At 36.7% G+C, this 21,991-nt stretch overlaps 1 protein-coding gene across 7 annotated transcripts in view; it reads left to right on the top strand.

The window, feature by feature from the left end:
* Nucleotides 1-21,991, top strand: part of ARHGEF12 (Rho guanine nucleotide exchange factor 12) — a 148,472-nt gene that overhangs the window by 58,199 nt on the left and 68,282 nt on the right. For 5 of the 7 annotated variants that reach the window (XM_081799283.1, XM_081799278.1, XM_081799282.1 and 2 more), the window contains 3 exons: nt 13,863-13,886; nt 15,354-15,439; nt 17,026-17,082. In XM_081799283.1, the coding sequence (XP_081655409.1) occupies nt 13,863-13,886; nt 15,354-15,439; nt 17,026-17,082 (167 nt within the window). The remainder of the gene's footprint in view (nt 1-13,862; nt 13,887-15,353; nt 15,440-17,025; nt 17,083-21,991) is intronic. The other 2 variants (XM_081799280.1, XM_081799281.1) reach the window with 1 other exon arrangement.

The raw sequence follows: 21,991 nt of genomic DNA, 5'->3' as shown, positions 1-21,991 counted from the left end.
CAACCAGCTGAGCCACCCAGGCATCCATTGTTTTCACTTTTTTTATTAAAAGATTTATTTGTTTTGGAGAAGGAGGGACAGAGGGAGAGAATCTTCAAGCAGCCTCCCCGCTGAGCGTGAAGCCGCACGCATGGCTCTCTACCTATGAGATCAAGACCTGAGCCAAAACAAGGAGTCGGACTCTCAACCAGCTGAGCCACCCAGGCAGCCCTGTTTTTCAGGGTTGTTTTTTTTTAATACTTATTTACTTGAGAGAGAATTTGAGAGAGGGGTGAGGGACAGATGGAGAAGCAGAACCCCCACTGAGCAGGGAGCCCAGTGGGGGGCTCTATCCCAGAACTCCTGGCTCGTGACCTGAGCTGAAGGCAGACGCCTAACTGACTGAGCCACCCAGGTGCTCTGACCCCCCTGTTTTTCACTTTTAACAGAGAATCTCTCTCATGTGTCTTGTGAGAAAAATTTTGTCAACTTGGACACCAAAGTAATGTTACTCTGGCCCTGTGTCTTACAAGGTCTGTTCCCAAAATGGCTCTTTCAGCTTCTTGCTGCTGTGTCTTTCGATAAGGGTTAAGCATGGGTCCATGGGATTGAGTTAGGGGAATAGTGGCTCCTCTTTTCTGTTTACCTGGTACACACACAAACTCCTCTTCTAGTCCAAACTCCCATGTGGATTCCTTATTCTAGATAAATTCATCCTAAGGAAGAAATCAAGAGGGAGTGCATAACTTGAGTTACAAGGTTATTTGTTACAACAATATCTGTTTTACTGAAAAAAACTGGGCCTAGTCCAAATATTTAAAAAGAGAATTGGTTAAATTAAGTAAATAGCCATATCTCAGACCACTTTGCAGCTATCAGGAATTAGTTGTTTAGAGATCTTTTTCACATCTTTATTTTATTTAGAAGTTCAACATATAAAATAAATAAAAGCTAAGCAGCTCTAGGGGCACCTCGGTGGCTGAGTTGGTTAAGCGTCCAACTCTTGGTTTCGACTTTGGTCATGAAATCAAGCCCTGCACTGATCTCAGTGGAGAGACTGCTTAAGACTCTCCCTCTCTCTTTGCCCCTCCCCACCGTGCTCTCTCTCTCTCTCTCAAATAAATAAATCTTTTTTTTAAAGCTAAGCAGCTCTGATGTATGGGGAACCTAGAGTCCCCATCTACCCACTTTTGCTCCTTGAGGGATATCTTTTAAATCCTTAGGGTTGTGTGCAGCACAATTTAAAACCAGTGCTGTAGTGAAATATTTAATGATGTAAAATTATGTCAGTGTTTTATTAGTTAAAAAGGTTACCAAACAGGGGCACCTGGGTGGCTCAGTCATTAAGCGTCTGCCTTCGGCTCAGGTCATGATCCCAGGGTCCTGGGATCGAGCCCCACATCGGGCTCCCTGCTCCGCGGGAAGCCTGCTTCTCCCTCTCCCTCTCCCCCTGCTTGTGTTCCCTCTCTCGCTGTGTCTCTCTCTGTCAAATAAATAAAATCTTTAAAAAAAAAAAAAGGTTATCAAATAATATGTCCTATATGCTGTAATTTTTATTAAAAAATTTTATACCTTGTATCTACACCATATACAGATAGAAAAATCTGAATCTTTAGAAAAGATGGGGAAAGTATTCATAAAAATGCTGGGTATTGAGTTTATGGGTGATTTTTATTTTCTATTTTGTATTTTTAAAAAAATTTTTGTACATGTATTTTTTTGGGGAATAAAGAGAAGATATATCTTTTTAAAAAAATATTAGAGAGAGAGAAAGAGAGCACCAGCAGGAGAGGGGCAGAAGGAGAGGGACAAGTGGACTCCTCTGCTGAGCAGGGAGCCCAATGTGGGGCTCGATCCCAGGATCTTGGGATCACGACCTGAGTTGAAGGCAGATGCTTAACCGACTAAGCCACCCAGGCGTCCTGAGAAGGTATTTCTTCATGTTAAAAAGTAGAAAACCATTGCTTTATAGGAAACTTTACACTTTGGGAAAGGTAACAGTCTCATTCCTCAGTCCCTTGAGGGAGAGGAATTAGCTTGAAAATTTATAAAAATAGTAACATAGTTCTGTTTAGAAATTAACGTCAATAGTCTTACGTGTTAAAAGTGCATTAGGATAAGTCACATTTTTAGCATCTAAGGGAGAAAATAGAACTGAATGTCAGTGAATTAAAAATAACCTGAACTTTGTAAAAGTGATGTAAGAGAATGTCAAAATATTTAAAACACACTTTCTCTCCAACTTTCCAAATTCAGTGCTATGGTGAGCCATTGTTACTGATAAGAGTATACCACCTACTCTAATTCTATGGTTTTGGGCCAAGAAAAGCTCTTGTAGAAGAAAGTATGGAATAGCATGCATAGAATTAATTTTCTCACCTTTTCCCCTCAAAATGAGAGGTCTTTTTTCCTTTGTGCTGGTTTGAAAGTTTGGGGTATTTAGATTTGGTGTAGAAAATGTGATTTCAGGGGCACCTGGCTGGCTCAGGCGTCTGCCTTCGGCTTGGGTCATGATCCTGGGGTCCTGGGATTGAGCCCCTCATCAGGCTCCCTGCTTGGCGGGGAGTCTGCTTCTCCCTCTCCCTCTGCCCCTACCCCCACTCAGTCTCTCTCTCTCTCAAATAAATAAATAAAATATAAAAAAGAAAAAAAAAGAAAATGTAGTGTCATGATAAACTAAGTGGATAGCTAAGAGGAATTGAAGAATTGTTAATATTTGATGCCAGAACCAAAGCATTTGTGAAGAGAAGTCTCTAGTTTAAAGCCAAAAATTGCATTATAACATTCATTATATACATAGCTAGTAAAAGTAGTTTTAATGAAAAATAATTTCCTTAGAAGAAAATAAAAGACTTTTATGAATATGGGATGTATGTTATATAGAAGATTTAATTGTAAAGATATTGGCTATGATCAATTTTTATTAGTCTTTACCAGTATTTTATATTCATATAGCTTGTTTTATTTACTTATGGAAATATTTCACCAACTAAGGCATATGACATATAAATTTAATGATATGCAATTAAAATACTCATAATGTATTTCTTATATAATTTAAAAAATTTTAAGTAGAGAACATGGAATGTGAACAGTCCTTGTTCTCTTAGAGTTCTTCCTGGAAAGTATATGAAGTTTTTATTTCTTTATGAGAAATAGGCCTATGTTGGTTTAGTTCAAGGAAATTGTGAACATTTTTAGAGTATATGGAAACTAAGTTTATACTTCTCTGACTCCCTATGTTTCCTTGTGCTGTGATTTTTTTTTTTTTTTTTTTTTTTGGCAAATCCTTGTCGATTCAGCTTTGTGGAATAGATATGATGGTGAATTAGGCTTCTTTATATTCAAGGAATGAGTGCATACCAAGTACAATACCTGAAGGTAAACAGAACTCATGAATAATACTCTGTGATTTGGGTGTTAGTGTAATTCTGACTGTTTTTCCTTCTCCTAAGATTTTCAAAATAAGATTCCTATTCTTGTAATTGTGTTGGTATTTGGTAAGAAATGTTTAGGAACATTTAAGATAAATCCATTATAATTTGTTTTCTTGTTAAATCGGTATTCCTTGCTATGGAATGCTATTTTTATGGATGTTTTAGATTTTTTCTTTAATAAAAAATGCAAACAAACTGCACATATATATGTGCTTTAAAGTGATACATAAGAATTTACATTTTGAGTAGAACTTTTTTACGTCATAGGAAGTATACTGTTGACATTTTATATTTTAATTTTACATTTTCATAAAATTCTCAAGTTCAGATTAATGGTGGAGTTTGTCTCAATGACACCTCAATACAAAAGGTAAAAGCTAACTAAAACTTTCCACTTTTTCAGAAGCGCAGTTGTATCCTTTGACAAATCTGCAGAAAGCAGCTTATCCTAACAAATTTTGTACAGTTCTCACTTCAGTTTACAAAATTTGAACATTCAATCTTAATCTATTTTATATAAAATCTTTATATAACTCTTTGAGAGAAAGAGTGCGTGCATGTGTGCACATGAGTGGGGGGAAGGGCAGAGAGAGAGAGAGAGTCCTCAAGCAGACTCCCTGCTGAACATGAGCCCAACACAGGGTTGGATCCCAGGACCCTGAGATCATGACCTGAGCTGAAACCAAGAGTTGGCTGCTTAACCGATTGAGCTACCCAGGTGCCCCTATTCTGTTTCTTGAAGTATGCCTGCATTGCTATGAATTGCCCTCTTCTAATTGCTTTTGCTGTATCTCATAGATTGTTGTATGTCATATTTCTGTTTTCAGTTGTCTCTAGACATTTCTTTTATTCCTCAGATTTCTCTGTGGTTGTTTGGTAGCATATTTAATTTCCATATTTTTGTTTTTTCATTTTCTTTTGTAATTGATTTCTAGTTTAATACCATTGTGGACAAGGTGCTTGATGGGATTTCAGTCTTCTGTAATTTACTGAAACTTGTTTTGTGGCTTAACATGTGATCTGTCCTGGAGAATGTTCCATGTGCACTTGAGAAGAATGTGTTCTGTTGCTTTTGGATGGAATGTTCCATATATATCTAATAAGAACATTTGGTTTAATGTGTTGTTTAAAGTCAGTGTTTTCTTACTGATTTTCTGTGTGGATGATTTATCTATAGATGTCTACTATTATTGTATTGTCAGTTTCTTCCTTTAGGTCTGTTAATATTTATTTATTTTGGTGTTCCTATGTTGGGTGCATATATACTTATAAATGTTATAGCTTCTTGCTGGATTGACCCCTTTATCATTATGTAATGCTTTTCTTTAACTTATTTAATAAGTTAAAGTCTTTATTTTTTTAATTTTTATGTATTTATTTTTTTAAGATTTTATTTATTTATTTGACAGAGAGAGACACAGCAAGAGAGGGAATACAAGCAGGGGGAGTGGGAGAGGGAGAAGCAGTCTTCCCTGCTGAGCAGGGAGCCCGATGTGGGGCTCAATCCCAGGACCCTGAGATCATGACCTGAGCCGAAGGCAGACACTTAATGACTGAGCCACCCAGGCGCCCCATGTCTTTTTTTTTTTTTTTAAAGAATTTATTTATTTGAGAGAGAGAGTGCACAAATGGGGGGGAGGGGCAGAGGGAGAGGAAATAACAGACTCCCTGCTGAGAGTCATGACCCGAGGCGAAGGCAGGCGCCTAACCAAATGAGCAACCCAGGCGCCCCTAAAGTGTTTATTTTAAAGTTTATTTTTTGTGTTACAAGCATAGCTACATCAACTTTCTTTCTTTCTTTCAGTTCACATATGCATGGAATATTTTTTTCCTTTCCTTTACTTTCAGTCTCTATGTTACTTCTGAAATTATTCTCTTATAGGTAGCATATATATGAATCTTGTTTTTTTAATCCATTCAACCACTCTATACTTTTTGGTTGGAGAATTTAGTCCATTTACATTTAAAGAAATTATTGATAGGTGTGTACTTATTGCCATTTTACTAATTGTTTTCTGGCTGTTTTGGTAGTTCCTCTCTGTTTCTTTCTTCCTTTCTCTTCCCTTGTGGTTTGATAACCTTCTTTAGTGTTATGTACAGATTTGTCTTCATTTTCTTTTGTGTATTTACTGTAAGTTTTTGCTTTGTGGTTACTGTGAGGTTCACAAATGCATCACAGCTTTTTATCTTATGTGACATCAAAAATAAAACATGGGGGGTATAAAAATGTAGTTTTAGAATGTATTCAAATTTAAGCTGTCATCAACTTAAAATAGACTGTTATATACGTAGATGTTATTTGTGAACCTCACAGTAACCACAAAGCAAAAACTTAGTTTTTAATGAATTATTGTAGTTATTGATACTTTTACTACTTTTGTCTTTTGACCTTCATACTAGCTTTATAAGTGATTAATTCACTACCTTAACTACATACATTACCTTTTTCAGTGAGATTTTTACTTTCCTATGTTTTCTTGTCATTAATTAACGCCATTGCTTTTTCGCTTAAAGAATTCCTTTTAACATTTTTTTAAGGGCAGTTTAGTGGTGATGGACTCCTTTAGCTTTTGCTTATCTGAAAAATTCTTTATCTCTTCTTCTATTTTGAATGATAACCTTGCCAGGTAGAGTATTTTTTTCCCCCAGGTAGCATATTCTTGGTTGGAATTTTTTTCCTTTCGGTACTTTGAATATGTCATGTCACTCTCTTCTGACCTGCAGATTTTCTGCTAAAAAATCTGCTGATAGCCTTATGGAGTTTCCTTTGTATATAACAAATTGTTTTCCTCTTGCTGCTTTTCAGATTCTCTTTTTATCTTTAACTTCTGACATTTAATTATAATGTTTCTTGGTGTGGATTTTTGGGGGTTTGTTTTGTGTAGAACTCTCTGTGCTTCCTGGACCTGGATGTCTGTTTCCTTCCCCGGGTTAATGAAGTTTTCAGCCATTATTTCTTCAAATAAGTTTTCTGCCCCTTTCTCTCTTTTCCTTCTGGGACCCCCCATAATGGGGATGTTATTCCACTTGATGTTATCCCATATGTCCTTTAACCTATCTTTATTTTCTAAAGTTTCTTTCTTTCTTTTTTTTTTTTGCTGCTCTGTTTGGGTGAGTTCTGTTGCTTTGTCTTATAGCTCACTGATTGTTCTTCTGCTTCATTCAGGGTGCTGTCAAACCCCTCTAGTGTATTTTTTTAGTTCCAGTTATTGTATTCTTCAGCTCTTTGACTTCTTTTTGGTACTTTCTTGTATTTTCTCTTTGTTGATGTTCTCAATGTGTCTATTCCCCCAAGTTTGGTGACCATCTTTATGACTGTTACTTTGAACTCTTTAACAGGTAGATTATTTATCTCTGTTTCATTAAGGACTTTTTCTAAAGTTTCATCTTGTACTTTTGTTTGCCACCTATTCCTGTCTCCTCATTTTGCCTGAGTCTCTGTGTTTGTTTCCATTTATTAGGCAAAACAGCTACCTCTCTGAGTTTTGAAGGTGGAGCGTTCTGTAGGAGATGACCCATGGGACCCAGAAGTGCAGTCTCCCTGGTCACCAGAGTCAGGCTCTCGAGGAGCATCCCCTGTGTGTGTTGCGCATGCCTGCTGGCTATGGTGGGGCTGTGACTGACTGTGGCATCAGGAGTGGAGGGGGGGGTTGCCTGGCTGTGGCATGGTTAGGCACTGGAGTGGGGGATACCAACCTGCACTAGCAGGTTAGAGGGAGATTGTAAAAATTAGCAAGGTAGCATTAGCAAGGTAGAATGTGATCACAAAAATGGTACTTTCCAATGTTTCTGTTTTTGGAGAGAGTCCCAACAGGTACCTGCCCCTCTGGCAGTTGCTTTAAGATGAGTAATTGGGTCTGCTTCACATATGGTGTAGGAGCTTTTCAAACTGCTGCTTTTGGATTGGGTGTCAGAGCGAGTAAATCAGCCTGCAAACCCTTTAAGAGTGTGTTCTCAATTGCCTACATTTCTGTGGTTCTCCTGGACCTAATCCCTGTTTATATTAGGTTTTGGGGGCTCATCTCTGTGGTGCATGGCCTGGGGTTGAGGTGCCTGATGTGGGGCACAAACCCCTTGCTCCTCAGGGAAAAGTTCGTATTTTTTGAGATCCCTTCTGATTATGGGTCACTGTGCCTGGGGTGGGTTTTTGGCAAAAGCATGTCTCTGCCTCCCCTACCTGTCTCAATGTGGCCCTTTTATCTTTTGTTGTGGAGGAACTGTTCATCTAGTTTTCAGAACTTTTTCAGAAGAAATTGTTGCATTTTAGCTGTTAAATTTTTGTGTCCATAGGAAGAGGTAAGTTTAGGATCTTCCTATACTGCTGTCCTGAACCACCTCTCCAAGCAAATTCTGAAATCGGGAATTGTAAAATAAGATTAAGGTTTAAATCCCTATCTGCTAAGCAAAATAAGTCAAGAGAAAGACAAATACCATGATGATTTCACTCATATGTGCCATTTAAGAAACAAAACAGATGAACATAGGGGAAGGGAAAGAAAAAATATGACGAAAACAGAGAGGGAGGCAAACCATAAGAGACTTTTAACTCTAGGAAACAAACTTGAGGGTTGCTGAAGGGGAGGTGGGTTGGGGAATGGGGTAACTGAGATATGGGCATTAAGGAGAGCATTTGAAATAATGAGTGCTGGGTGTTATATGCAACTGATGAATCACTAAATTCTACCTCTGAAACTAATAATATAGTATATGTTAATTAAATTTAATTTAAATAAAAAATTTAATTTAAAAATATTTAAACTCCTATCAAATGAAAATTATGTATCATTACTGTTTTGTCAACTGTGAGATTATTCTGTAGAGTCCAGTTCGTTTATTGTTTTTATTGTTTAATGATGTTAATATCTCATATAAGCATAGATTTGATAGTTTGAATGGTGTTGAATGGAATGAAGATACTAAGTAGTTTGAGGTTCTCATACTTTTTTCTGGCAGTTCCCTTTGCTTGGTTTTTTGAAGTGAATAATTGGAAGTCTAAAAAGACACTGTATAAGTTAATGATGTACCCATGATCTCAAAGGAGAGTTATTTAGAAACCTTACAGGAGATATTCCCAAAAGTGATACTGTTCCAGATTGTCCATGAGAAAAAAAGAGCCTGTAATAAATAAGATATTATTTTTATTATGAATTACTTTTCCCAGTTCAGAAACAACCAATATCCGGTTTATAATATCTGGCAGAGGCAATTAAAATAATTTAGAATTTACTGTTCGATTTGTCAAAGTATGTCCAGGAAAGAAAAGCCACTTACTCTAAGGGTTGTCATGTGTTTCACTTCTTCAGTAAAAGTGGCAGTATCCTAAGCTATATTTAAGAAGTTAATTTGAGATCTTCTTACATTACATTTTAGTGAATCATTTTTGAATTTTACACCAGAACTGAGCCTCCCTGGTCCTCGTTTCTGTGGTTTTATATTGCAAGGTCCAGAGGTTTAAAACTAATAACAACACCATGAAAATTCTCCGTGAGTCATCCTGTCAGCTGTAGCTTCTGTTTGAGTCTTTCTGATATAACTAATGTTACTGCCAGCTCTGCTAACAACTTGCCATGCTTTAGATCTATATCCTAATAAAAAGGTACAATGGTAGATAATTTTTGAACTTTTCTTTTTTCTATTTCTGTAATTTTTGGTTCTTTTAGTGAGTCTAAGCTAGACCAGTTATAAATTGTAGGTGGTGAAAAGATTTATGACTGGTGTTTTTTTTTGAAGGATAGGAGTGGTGGTGGTCATTACTACTTTTGGTTCTATGAATCTTACTGTCCAGAGATCTAAAGATTGAATTAACAGTGTAGTTGAAGTCAGCAATATGTTCTAAATCCCTATACTTAAGGGTACTTATGTATTGCAGACAAATGCCCTTTTAGCTGTTTTGTTTGTTATTTTGTGAAAAATGATATAATGCTAGAACTAGCTGGTTCATATTCACATTGGAGTAATTTCAAATTTTAGTGTTGTGCCTCAGGATCTTTAAATTATTTTGTAGAAATAGATAAATAAAAAACTTGATTTACATCCAGGACACCGAAAGCCTTAATCCTTCTTGATACTTTAAAGGAGATGCAGAAATAATGGACTCTCTTGCTAAGTGGCAGGTATGGTCAACGCAATTTCACAGGCTTTAAAAAAAAAAAAAATCCCTGGCCCTACTTGCTAGGAAAATTAAAAGTTTTGGTTGTAACCTGATCTTTTCTCTTACCCTGCAGCATCTGGGAAGTTTGTTAACTTGAGTATTGACTTTAATTTTATATGACTTGGCAAGTTAAACCTATAGTTTCATCATTGACTCTGAATTATGCATTTCTGTGGATTTCACTGAGCTAAAAACCTATTTGAATATTGTTAGTCTTTAAGTTTATTTTTCTTTTCTACTTAATTTGAAATTAAATCTCTAAAGTTCAGATTTTATTTTTGTTCTAACAGTTAATGGTAATTAAGTGGTTATTATGTGCTAGGCAGTGCTTCTCATTTAATGCTTTGCATTTTCTAATTCTCAAAACAAATTTCTAAGGTAGGGACTAGTCTTTTTTTTTTTTTAAGATTTTATTTATTTATTTGAGAGAGAGAGAGAGCACATGAGACGGGGGGAGGGTCAGAGGGAGAAGCAGACTCCCTGCTGAGCAGGGAGCCTGATGTGGGACTCGATCCCGGGACTCCAGGATCATGACCTGAGCCGAAGGCAGTCGCTTAACCAACTGAGCCACCCAGGCGCCCAGGTAGGGACTAGTCTTATCACTATTTTACAGAAGATTGTTAGAGAGCCTGAGCACCTTGTACCAGTGTAAAAGCACCTTTTAAATTGTGAAACTAGAATACAAACCTCGTTGTTGTTGTTTTTTCTGAGGAGCCCCTGTCCCTGAGGCCTTGGAATCCCATGCAGTTTTCATTGACTGTAACAGTATTGGAATGCTGTATTTTTGCCTTGATGTTTGTCATCATTTTATGAGGATTGAGCCTTAGACTTCTCTTTACTGTGTTCTGTTTTGCAGAGTTCTTTGTCTAGCAACTCTCCTCACTGGCATGAATTCCAATAAGCTAGTGCTATATTTCATTGATTCCAAGGTGCACAGGCTTTTCATCCTGCCTTTTAACATTGCTAAGATCAGGATGTATCTTACAACGGAATTATTGAGAATTCTAAATTTAGTAGCTAACGTTGTTTGCTAATGAAAACTTGCCCACTATCCAGCTTAGGTAAAATACCCTGAACTTCACTCTCCTCATTTCAGTCATCTCTTACGAAGAACCATCCAGAGTCCTAAATTCTTCATCATAAATAAACCCGAGAAAAAATACATCTAATACCTTGAAGGAGAGAGAGAGGGTAGGAATTAAGGTTTGAATGTGGTATTTCTATTTTTTCTTTCAGGAGTAATGTCAAAGGCTAGTTCTTTTCTCACAAAAAATCATCTATAAAAGGAAAAAATGACTTCTAATAGGCTATATATTATAAGCAAATATGTGTTAACACAAATTTTGATGGCCCTTTGTAATGTTTTTAATCTAGAAGAAATTCTGTTTAACAGTCTTAAAGGGATATCCCAATTATAAAATCATGTATATGTATGTATGTATTGTATTGTTAAATATGCGTGTGTGTGTGTGTGTGTGTGTGTGTGTGTATAGTTAAACCTGGCTAAAACTGGAAGTTTTACTAAAGTAAATATTATTTATTGGGTTAGGGTTATTTAATTACCAAATCACAACTCCCTTTACACTGTAATAACATATTGGGAGGAATATGAAAATAAAAACTTTGGGGAGGCTTCTCTATCTTTGCTACCTAGGGCTTTAATATTAGAGCTCAGAACTTATATAAGAAAAAGGCATTCTGAGTCAAGTGAGTAAATGTAATTGTGACCTTTAAGGCTCTTGGTTAGGATTTGTGGCACTCAAGTATGCTTAGTATAGGTAATCAAAAGTAAGGGCATCTAGTTATCTTATCCTAATGGCTCTAATTTCTGACAATGCTTTCCTTTTTAAATTATGGTTCTTCATATTGGTACTTGGACTTCGTCTTACATCTGGAAAAATACATACACACATGTAAATATGCACGAACATGTTCATTGTTGGCTAAATGTCTCATCAATATGATATTTTCGAAAGCCAGATACAATTTGATTAAGCACATCCAACATAAGTCATCATTCAACTACAGCTCTTTTCCATAGATATCTAACCAGAGGAGGTTGTCACAGTTGTATGATTGGGTTACAGAATGGACAGGAACTTGAAAATAGAGGATTTTGTGTACCAGAATTGTTTCATCAGCCTAGTGTTGGGCTAATTGTGGAATTTAGTGATTAGAGAAAAAGTGCTGTGATTTAAAAATTTTTGTTTGGGAGAGGCTCTTCACCTGTACTTTAAGAATGTAGTACAGAGAATATGTTAAGCAAATTTTACCATACAGTAGTCCTTGTTCTTCATCTTTTCATTCCATTTTTATCCTCTTTCCCCTCCTTTTCCATTCCCTCATAAGAGAAGGCAGCTCAGGAAGCTGACTTACAATCAGTAGTCTGGGAACTTCCGGGATTCTTTACCAGAATCTCCCTGGATGTTGCAGTCCCTGACGCAAGCAGCATTGTTTGGGGGTAGGAGTTTTTATAAAGGCTATCAGGAAGAGTGGCTAAGGTTGCTAACTGCAGGTATTATGCTTTGTAGAAACTCAGTTGGGAATTCTTTTCTGCCAGCTCCTATGTTCATTTCTAAATTAAAAAAACATACTCCCACCTCCCCACACTCCCCCAACAAGTAAGGATGGACTTCCTATTTCTGAAAATCTGATGATCTTTTGTAGTCCGTCTATTCTCTAGAGCAGTTTACTCTTACCCCAAACCTCTTTTCCTTGTTATCCCTAACTTTGTTGTGGTTAACATGCACTTCTTATGGAAGTTTTTAGATTTTTGTCTTTGTCTTTGGATCAGTTCTGGTTTATAGAGGAGTTAAAGGAAATTGTAATTAAACTTGTACTTTAGAGTTTTTTTTTTAACTAAACTATCTCCATGATAAATAAAATAGTCATTTAAGTATTATTTTATGTTTGTTTCTTACTATGTTTACTAATAACCTTTTTTTAAAAAAAATTTTTATTGATATTCTTAATAAATCCCATTTTTGTTACCCAGGCTAAATAATCTTTACATAAAATGTCATGGGTTGAGGTAATTTCTGAAATGACAGATCTGAAAAGGGGAATGGGAGGAGATCCAAAAACACTTGTAGACTTAGTGTTTATGTGTAACATCAAATTCTTATCAAGAAGCCTCTAGTAATGTTTCTTTGAAAAAAGGCAACCAGGAGGAAATGCAGTAATTCTTTTTTTTTTTTAAAGGTTTTATTTATTTATTTGACAGTGAGAGACATAGCGAGAGCAGGAACAAAAGCAGGGGGAGTGGGAGAGGGAGAAGCAGGCTTCCCGCGGAGCAGGGAGCCTGATGTGGGACTCGATCCCAGGACCCTGGGATCATGACCCGAGCCGAAGGCAGATGCTTAACGACTGAGCCACCCAGGTGCCCCAGAAATGCAGTAGTTCTTAATAGCTTATAGAACTGAAGAAAGACAAGATGTACCCTTTGTTATCTACTTTTGGAACATATTCTTAGTAACTGGTAGTACTGCAATGGTATTTTCTCTAGATTTCTGTTATAAATGCTAAACATAAATAAATGAGAATTTGTGATTTGATTATGATCAAAAGGTAGTAGACACAGATCAATAGAACAGTAATTAGCACCCAGATATCTTGGGGGATGGGGAGAGGTGATGGACAGTAAGAAACTTTCCTTGCTAGGGAAGCTAAGTATAATATTTTAATGGTAAGATATTTCTCTTTGCCTTAGTTTTTTTAAATCTGTAAAGTGGAAATATCTTTTATTTTTTTTTAAAGATTTTATTTATTTATTTGACAGAGAGAGAGTGTTAGCAAGAGCAGGAACACAAGCAGGGGGAGTGGGAGAGGGAGAAGCAGGCTTCCCGCTGAGCAGGGAGCCCAATGCGGGGCTCGATCCCAGGATCCTGGGATCATGACCCAAGCCGAAGGCAGACGCTTAACGACTGAGCCACCCAGGAGCCCCAATCTTTATAGATATTTAAATGAGATAACACGTGTCAACAGTTTAGAATAGCGCTTAGCATCTAGTAAGCCCTCAAGTAAATTTAACTGTTGCTATTCGTATTTAGATTTTTAAAAAGAGAACCCATACTCAGTGACAGATCATGGTAAATGCACCTGCAATTTAAGATTTAACAAAGGAGTTATTAAAAAATAGCATCCAGCTCCTTATTCCACCTGTTTGTTGAATCTTGCTTTGGGAATGTTAGCATAAGATTTAAATCTCTTAGTCTGATTTAGTAGAATGAATAAACCTAATAACAATCTTATAAGTGAAATAACTGCATATTTCCTTTTTTTTTTCTTTGTTTCAGGTTTCCCCTCAAAAAACCTATAAGGTAAGTTGTTCAGTTGCCCTTCATACGCTTAGGTTAAATCTTAATTAGAAGCATTCCTTTGAAATTATGGCAGAGTTTTGTGGCTTTTGAAAATGTGGATTTAAGTAGTTTAAAATATCAGAATGTTTTACAAATTTAAAATATAACAGGTGTTGCATATTTTTTCTGGAAGACAGCATTGTTTTGATAACATTTTCAATGTTTTTAATATAAGCATTTTAAAAGTTTGTTCAAATTGATAGTTAAGGTCACTCCCTATGAAGAGATTTAATTTTAAAATCTATTGTGACTGTTTTCAGTTGTGAGTAGCTTGGGGAGTGTAAATGGCTTGCCAGTTTTTGATGTATTTTATCACTTGGGTAACTACAGCTGCCTTTAGTTAATGAACTTTGGCAAACTGAATCAGTCTTAATTACTTTAAGACAGGAAAGGAAAAAATCCAAAATGTTCAAATACGCCTGTGCTCAACAGCTATATCTCTATATGTATTCAGATCCTGGGACTAAATGCCTTTTCCTCAGTGCTTATTCTCACTGCTCTCTCATCCTAGTTGTCATGAATATTATTTAAAATGTAGGTAGTATATCATTCCTAATTATGTTAGTACTTTTATCATTTTTAGTGACAGCATGGTCCAGGATACCAATGCTAATCTTGGCATTTCAGTTAATTAGTAGTGTATGTATTACAGTGAGGGTCTTATTTGCTCCCCTGCCATTATCTGATCAGTATAATTGAGTAGGCCATAGGAAAAATAATAATTCTAGTGTCATCTGGGCCTGCCTGACTTCTATAGCTAGAACTCTAGTGAAGTTTGCCTAAGATTTTTTTTTTTTTTTTTTTAACTATTCTCATCCATGGTACATTTACACAGTGATTTTGAACCTGACCATAGAATATGTAGGGTCAGGTCAGGGGAAGTGTTAAAGTGTTGAATTAGTTTCAGGCACTGTTTTCACTGTTTTCTTACCTGTTCGGTGGAAGTCATAGTAACCTGTGAAATCCACTGAAAGAATTTAAGTTATTTTATTTTATTTTTAAAGATTTTATTTATTTGTCAGAGAGAGCACAAGCAAGGGGAGTGGCAGGCAGGGAGCCTGATGCGGACTTGATCCCAGAACGCTGGGATCATGACCTGGGCTGAAGGCAGACTGAGCTGCCCAGGCATCCCGAATTTAAGTTATTGCTAATACTAAATGCTATTTCTAAGTTATTTCTAAGAATAAAATAGACTTAATACTAAATACTACTTTTATTATTTTTAAGCACTTTTTATAACTAGATTCTTTATTACACATAGCATAGACTGAATTTAAAACTTCTTGAAAAATATAAGTTAGATTTATGAGGATGTATAAGGTAAACTGATTACTTGGATTCTCTTTGTAAGACACACTTGCAATTTTTTAAGTTTTTATTCTGTTGATTTGCTTGTAGTAAATATTTGACTGCTTTACTTTAATTTAGGCATGGGAGTATTTTGAACCGAGAGTCACCAACAGATAAGAAGCAGAAAGTTGAGCGCAGTGCATCACATGATTTTGATCCTACAGGTAAAACATTGTTTGTTCTTCCAAAGAATATTGAGAGTAGTTTAGTTCAGCATAATTGAGCTTAAGCTGTATAACTACCTGAAATACCCAGGAGTTAGGGTTTGGTCTGTTTCCGACTCTTCCTTCCTCTTCGATGTTATAATACAAAACCTGTGCTTTCAGGAGGAATGCAAGCATTTTTAACGTTCAACACTATGGATTCCACTGTGGAAGCATCATTGTAGAGTATATTTTATTAAAAAATAATGATGATAATAAAAATTATCATTATTTCATAATTGGAGATTCTAGTCAGACCAAGGACTTAATATTAAAATAAATCATTAAGTGTGAACGGTAGTATCTCATAAAATCAAAGCTCTAACAACTGCAGATTTCTGTAGTCATTTAAAAATTCATGTGTGATCATGGTAAATTGGAGTATTAGATAAAATCCAACTTTAGAAATTAATGATCATCTAATTTTAGAGTAAGCAAATGAATAGAGATCCCTTTTTCTTCAGTCAAAAATATTCTGAACTCAGAGAATCTTTTCAGTAGTGTTGATCTTTCCTAAGGTTTTCATGTTAGTAGACTTCTGACTATTTATATTCTTAATTTTATATAAATAGATTGAATTCCTGTTGTACAATGTGGGCTTTTGCTTTCTCCTTATAAAGTCACTTAGTATTTAGTTTATAAAAAATGCTGGATAATTTGCTTTTGTCATTTGAAACTGATAAGTGTTCTTTGTGTACATACTGTTTTACTCAGTTGTATGTTCCTATGACAAAAGATAAAGTAGGCAATTGCTAAGGTCATGGATACATAAATAAAATGTATCTTTTTAGATATTTTTGTTTAGAAATACAATTTTTAATAGAGCATATTTTTTGTATCCAACTCAGATGTTTCATACTTTTAGTATAAACCGTTATTTTGAAAAAACATAAATATTATCCAGGAAGGGAAGAATAGGAAGTGAATATCTAATAATTTACCTGCATCTTGGGTCATAGGTAAAAATGAAATCCCGATCATCAATTTATTTAGGCTTTGGTGGTGGGGCATAACTTCTGGATCTCCATTAAAAGATAATTTTTTTATTTCTGACATCTAATTTTGATATGATGGGGCTCAGAGGCTTTTATTAATATGATTAGTTATTATCTTGCTAATGAGTTTCTGCCCTATGTTCATATAGACATTAGAGTCTTGTTAGATTGACTTATTCCTCTGTGGTGTGCCCATTTCCAAAGACAGACTTAGCGAAGTGGTATGCAGTGCTTCAAAATGAGATTATTACAGCTTTTAGTGCTTTTGTCATCTCTATGATTGTCAGATGATATATTTTGTAGACTTTTCATGTGTTGTTTTGTTTGAACATATTTTTATTGCACTGTCTTTTCTTCGATAAATCTTTAAAATATGTCATTACTTGTGCTGTTCGTGACTGTTCTAAGTGCTATCACCTGTGATGTTCATACTTTGTGTTTGCACGATTTAACTTGATCATGATTCATTCTTTTTTTCCCCCATGAATTTTTCCCCTCACATTGGTCTCCATATTTTCTATATCTCTCTCCTTTTCTCCCGCTCTTGTGCAGATAGCTCCTCCAAGAAGACAAAGTCTAGTTCAGAGGAGAGTAGATCCGAGATATATGGTAAGCTAATGTAGCCAATTCAGCCTTGCACCTTTGGAGCTTGCTTCATGCTGTTTCCTTTTTTTTTTTAAATAACTGCAGCCTTCCTTGTGTCTGCTCTGCATGGCGTGACCTACTGCAGGGAAAGGGAGCCTGGGGTTTTAAATGTGGCTGCCACTGGGAAGCTTAAGGTTGCTAGAAACTAACATCATAGAGTAAGAGTAGGCCACATGACCCCTCTTCTCTTTCATCTTACGTATGATGGGAAAGTGATAATGTCTAATATGTTTGAGTTGGGCTCCTCCATATAATATGGGTGGGCTTTGAATTCTTGGCATCTTCTTCCCATGTCCCATTTGCTGAGTTTGGATCATGTAGAATTTCATGGCACCAGTCGTTCCCTCTAAGCATAGCACTGGTGTGACTTAGAGCCGTTACCAGTTCTTTGGAATGTTTATTTGATTTTTTTTATTTGTTTCTTTTTATTGGCTTCATCATCTGGAAATGCTGTTCGTGTATGATTTATCCACAACAGCAAAAATACGTTAAGTATTTTATTTTTCTGGCTTGAAGAATTTGTTTATGCCTTTCATAAGTTTCCCTGAAGCTTATTCTGAATGGGAAAATGTCAGAATGACACCTTTTAAAAATAATTTTCACAAAGAGCAGGTTTAATCTGAATGGTTAACTTTTGCAACAGATGATTGAAGCACTAATATTTCTAGGCTGTGTCCTGTCTTCCAAAGATAATTTAAACCATGTTTGTGAAGTTCATACACGTTTTTCCCTTTCCTCTGCACAGTTTTACCTGCCCTCTTCCCTTGTTTTGGCATCCAATTAGTGCTTTGAGAAAAGTGAACAGGAGAAATACTGCTTGGAACCAAGACTTTTAAAATAATCTCTGAAAGACTAATAAGTTATTCCTTTTTAAGAAGATTCCAAATTTGGCCTCAAAGGAAAACCAGGTCTTCTCTAAAAGAGCCAAAAGTCTATCAAATGAAAGTTTCCCCAGATGTAGCTGTGTGTCCTAGCCTGATAAACATGAAAGGAAAAAAAAATATATGAAAGCGCCCCTCCCCCCCTTAAGAATTTTATATCTCCTGACACTTGAGCCCCATAGTGTCACATACTTTTTAATATTATGAGGCCTCAGTGTTTGGTTTTAAACAAGTTAATGCTTCTATGTTAAATAGATAAATATAGCTCTTTGCTTCGTTTTTTGTGACCAGTGCCTTTTTGTGTGTAGTTAAACCTTTTACAGTTAGTTCAAGACCAAATGTGTTCCATGCTGTATGGCATGGCAAGTGTATGTTTTTTTCTTCTGTCCAAAGTATTTGGCTCCTCCTAAGTAAGAGCTTCCGAATTTCTCAAGACATGTCTCTCTGTTCCATATAAAGAGCTTCCTATGGCTTATTCTCCCCTTAGGAATGTGAACACTATCTTTATTGGCTCCCTTCTTTTCCAGTAGCCTTTGAAATGTTGTATTTCACCTCCCCCACCATTTTCCTAGATCTGTGGTATGTATGCAAAAGCTTGCTATTTGCTTTGGATGCTAGGATGTTTGCTTTGGATGATAGGTATGTATGCAAAGGCTCGCTGTTTGATTTGGATGTTAATATTTCAGTGATAGGAATATTAACACTAGTTCAGACATGCCATTCGCTTGTTAGTAATAGAAACATTTTAAGTGGTAATGGGGAAATAAGGTGTGGCTTCTCTGTATGTTTGTTTCTTGAAAACCCTCAAAATACCTTTTTTTGGAAGGAACTGAGCCATGGGTCCTTCAAAAGCACTTACAAAAGGGATGACTTGATCAGAACAGCATTAGTGTGCTAACTTAAATCTCTTTGACATTACAAATATTTTATCACCTGTGTGAATAGACTTCCTCAGACTTTGTGCCGTTAGCACAGATGAAAAAGAATCTCTAGGGAGTCGAGAAAAGCGTGGGAATGATGGAAGATGATTGAGTAGAGTCATGGCAACTGCTGACTTTGCCTTAGTGTAGGATCTCTGACCAAGCCCACTTCGTAAGTTTTGAGATTTTACACTGTCTTGGGGTAGAATTCATTAGCTCGATACTTCGACAAATGCTAGTTCTTCACTTAACAAATTATTTATTTTGAACTCTCTTAGCTATTTTTAGAGCTGTTTTGGTGAGATAGATTTACTCGGCTCATTTTAAAAGAAAACCAAGTGTTTGTTTTGCATTGACTTATTTGTGAAGTTTCTGCCTGGGGCAGGAGGTCAGTATTTATTCCATTTCTTCTTATTTTTCCTCTGTACCTTTTGGAGTCTATTGATCACATGCAGATCATGTTTCTGATCTACAATTTCAGTTATACTTAATTTTCTATTTTTCTCATGAATCTCGTAATGGAGAAATTTTGTGGATTTTTGTGGGACATGAGAGAGTTAGCGAAGGAATTTGGAGTTTGACAGCAGCCTCTTCTTGCCTTCTGTCTTGGCTTCATGAAGAGATTCTAGTTGATAGGATTATATACAAAAAAGTAAGCCATGTCTTTTTGAAACTAAATCTGCTGGGGCTGCTGTAACAAAATACCAGAGACTTGGCTTAAATAACAGAAATGTATTTTCTCTCCCTTTTAGAGGCTAGAAGTATGAGATGAGAGTGCCAGTTTCTGGTGAGAGCTCTCTCCTGGCTCGCAGATGGCCCCCTTTTTGCTTTGTGCTCACATGGTCCTTCTTTGGTGCAAGCGCAGGTAAAGAGAGAATAGTCTCTCTGGTGTCTCTTCTTATAAGGACACTAATCCCACTATTAAGACCTCATCCAATTCTAATTACCTGCCAAAAGCCCCACCTCCAAATACTATTACATATTAGGGGTTAGGGCTCAGCGTATGAACTGGGGGAGGCAGGAGGGACACAAACAGTAGTCCGTAACAGAAACAAACTGTTAGTACTTGAACTGTCCTGGTTGGATACTTCAGAGTGTATTTTTTTTTTAAAGATTTTATTTATTTATTTGAGAGAGAGAGCTCATGAGCAGGGGGGAAGGGCAGAGGGAGAAACAGACTCCCCACTGAGCAGGGAGCCCGACATGGGACTCCATCCCAGGACCCTGAGATCATGACCTGAGTCGGAGGCAGACACTCAATTGACTGAGCCACCCAGTTGCCCTTCAGAGTGTATTTTTAAAAAATTCTTACCTTTTTTAAGTTCAGCCTCCTCCGATGTATAAAGGTAAAAGTCCCCAAGTTATTCTTTCTGCTTTCTTCGTCAGCCTGGCAGAGAGCACTGTACAACAGGAACCTTCTATGTCCTCATAAGTCACTCACTTCCTAACCTCTTGAAGTCTGACTTCTGAACACATACTATCTGGAAGGTGAACCAAAAGATCCTACTTGAAAATCTGTGAACTTTTTCTCAGTTCTCACCTTCCTCTGAACAAATTGGCAATGCTGATACCCTTTTTTTTGGTTTCTGTAATATTACATTAATCTGGTTCTTTTCTCTCTGCAATTGTTTTCTCTTTTGTTTACTTGATTGCTTTTTCCCTTTTATAGATGTAGAGGTGGCCCGCGTTTCTGTCCTTGATCTTTTCCCCTTGTCAAGTGTTCTATTTTTAACTGTTTACTGAATACTTTCACTCTGACCATCTTTCAAATTCAGAATAACCAATGTGCAATTCATCCTTGTTCCCTGTGACTAGAAATCAATCTTCCTCATGATTCCCTGATTCTTTTCATCGCACTACCATTCTGCCACTCACCTAGTCTCGTTTTCTTCAAGTTATCTTTTTTTTTTTTTTAAAGATTTTATTTATTTATTTGACAGAGAGAGACACAGCGAGAAAGGGAACACAAGCAGAGGGAGTGGGAGAGGGAGAAGCAGGCTTCCCGCTGAGCAGGGAGCCCGAGGCGGGGCTCGATCCTAGGACCCAGGGATCACGACCTGAGCTGAAGGCAGACGCTTAACCGACTGAGCCACCCAGGCGCCCCCTTCAAGTATCTTTGACTGCTCCCTTTCCCCTGTCCTTGGGAGTCAACAATTGGCCAGGTCCCGTGGATTCTACCATCACATTATCTTTCATCCCTCAATCTTTGGTTCTGTCGCCACTGTTTTGTTCAGTTTTCCATCGCATCATGAGACTATTTGCAGAGACTCATAACTTTCTTTGATGTCGATTTCACATTGATTCACTTCCTTTTCTCCATTCCACTCTCTCTGTTAGATTAATATGATTAAAGTAAGGATTTGGTCATTCACTTAGTAGGAAAGTACAAAGAGTTAAGTAAGATGTGCTGTAATTTGTTTCTAGTTTATCATTCTGCCTTAATCCCCTGCTCTTACTTCTGCCATTTACCTAAAGGTACCAGCCTGTCCTCCAGTTTTCCCTTTCCAAATATGGCTTGGTTTTCTTCCTTTGCTCATGCCATTCCCATTGTTTTGAATGGTTTACGTCCTATAACTCTCCACCCTACAAGGCCCAATTCAAATACTGCCTCCAGCACAGGGCTTTCCTGGGTTTGCCCCGAGCCTCTGTGGTCTAACCTTTGACATCCTGCTTTGTATCTAGTTATTTGTGTTTCTGTCTGTCTTTGCATTTTCCACAATGCTTGCCACAGTGGAGGCACTCATTTAATGAGTTTTGAATGAGTGATTATTGATATCGGAATGAAATATTTTAGTAAGGAGAACTGATAGCATAAGCATCTTGATTGGATTTTTCTTCAGAAAAATTTCAAGGTTCAAGAAAACGTAACTTAGAAAAGAGACTTACTGCTGGTAATAGTCTAAAAGAATGAAATCAGCATACTTGGAAGTTAAAGCTTCCTCTTGCTGGCAGAATTGTGCATTTAGAATCCAGAAGCTTCTTAATCAAAGGATTATCTGAGGTCTTACTCATAAAACATGTATGTCTGGCAGCAGTTTAAAAATGAGCTGTTTTTATGAGGTTGCACATGGT

This window comes from Leptonychotes weddellii, chromosome 11 (genome assembly GCF_054177405.1).
Source record: "Leptonychotes weddellii isolate Sample4059 chromosome 11, ASM5417740v2, whole genome shotgun sequence".
NCBI lineage: Eukaryota > Metazoa > Chordata > Mammalia > Carnivora > Phocidae > Leptonychotes > Leptonychotes weddellii.
Note: the sequence above shows the minus strand (reverse complement) of the source record. Positions and strands in the feature narration are given on the sequence as shown.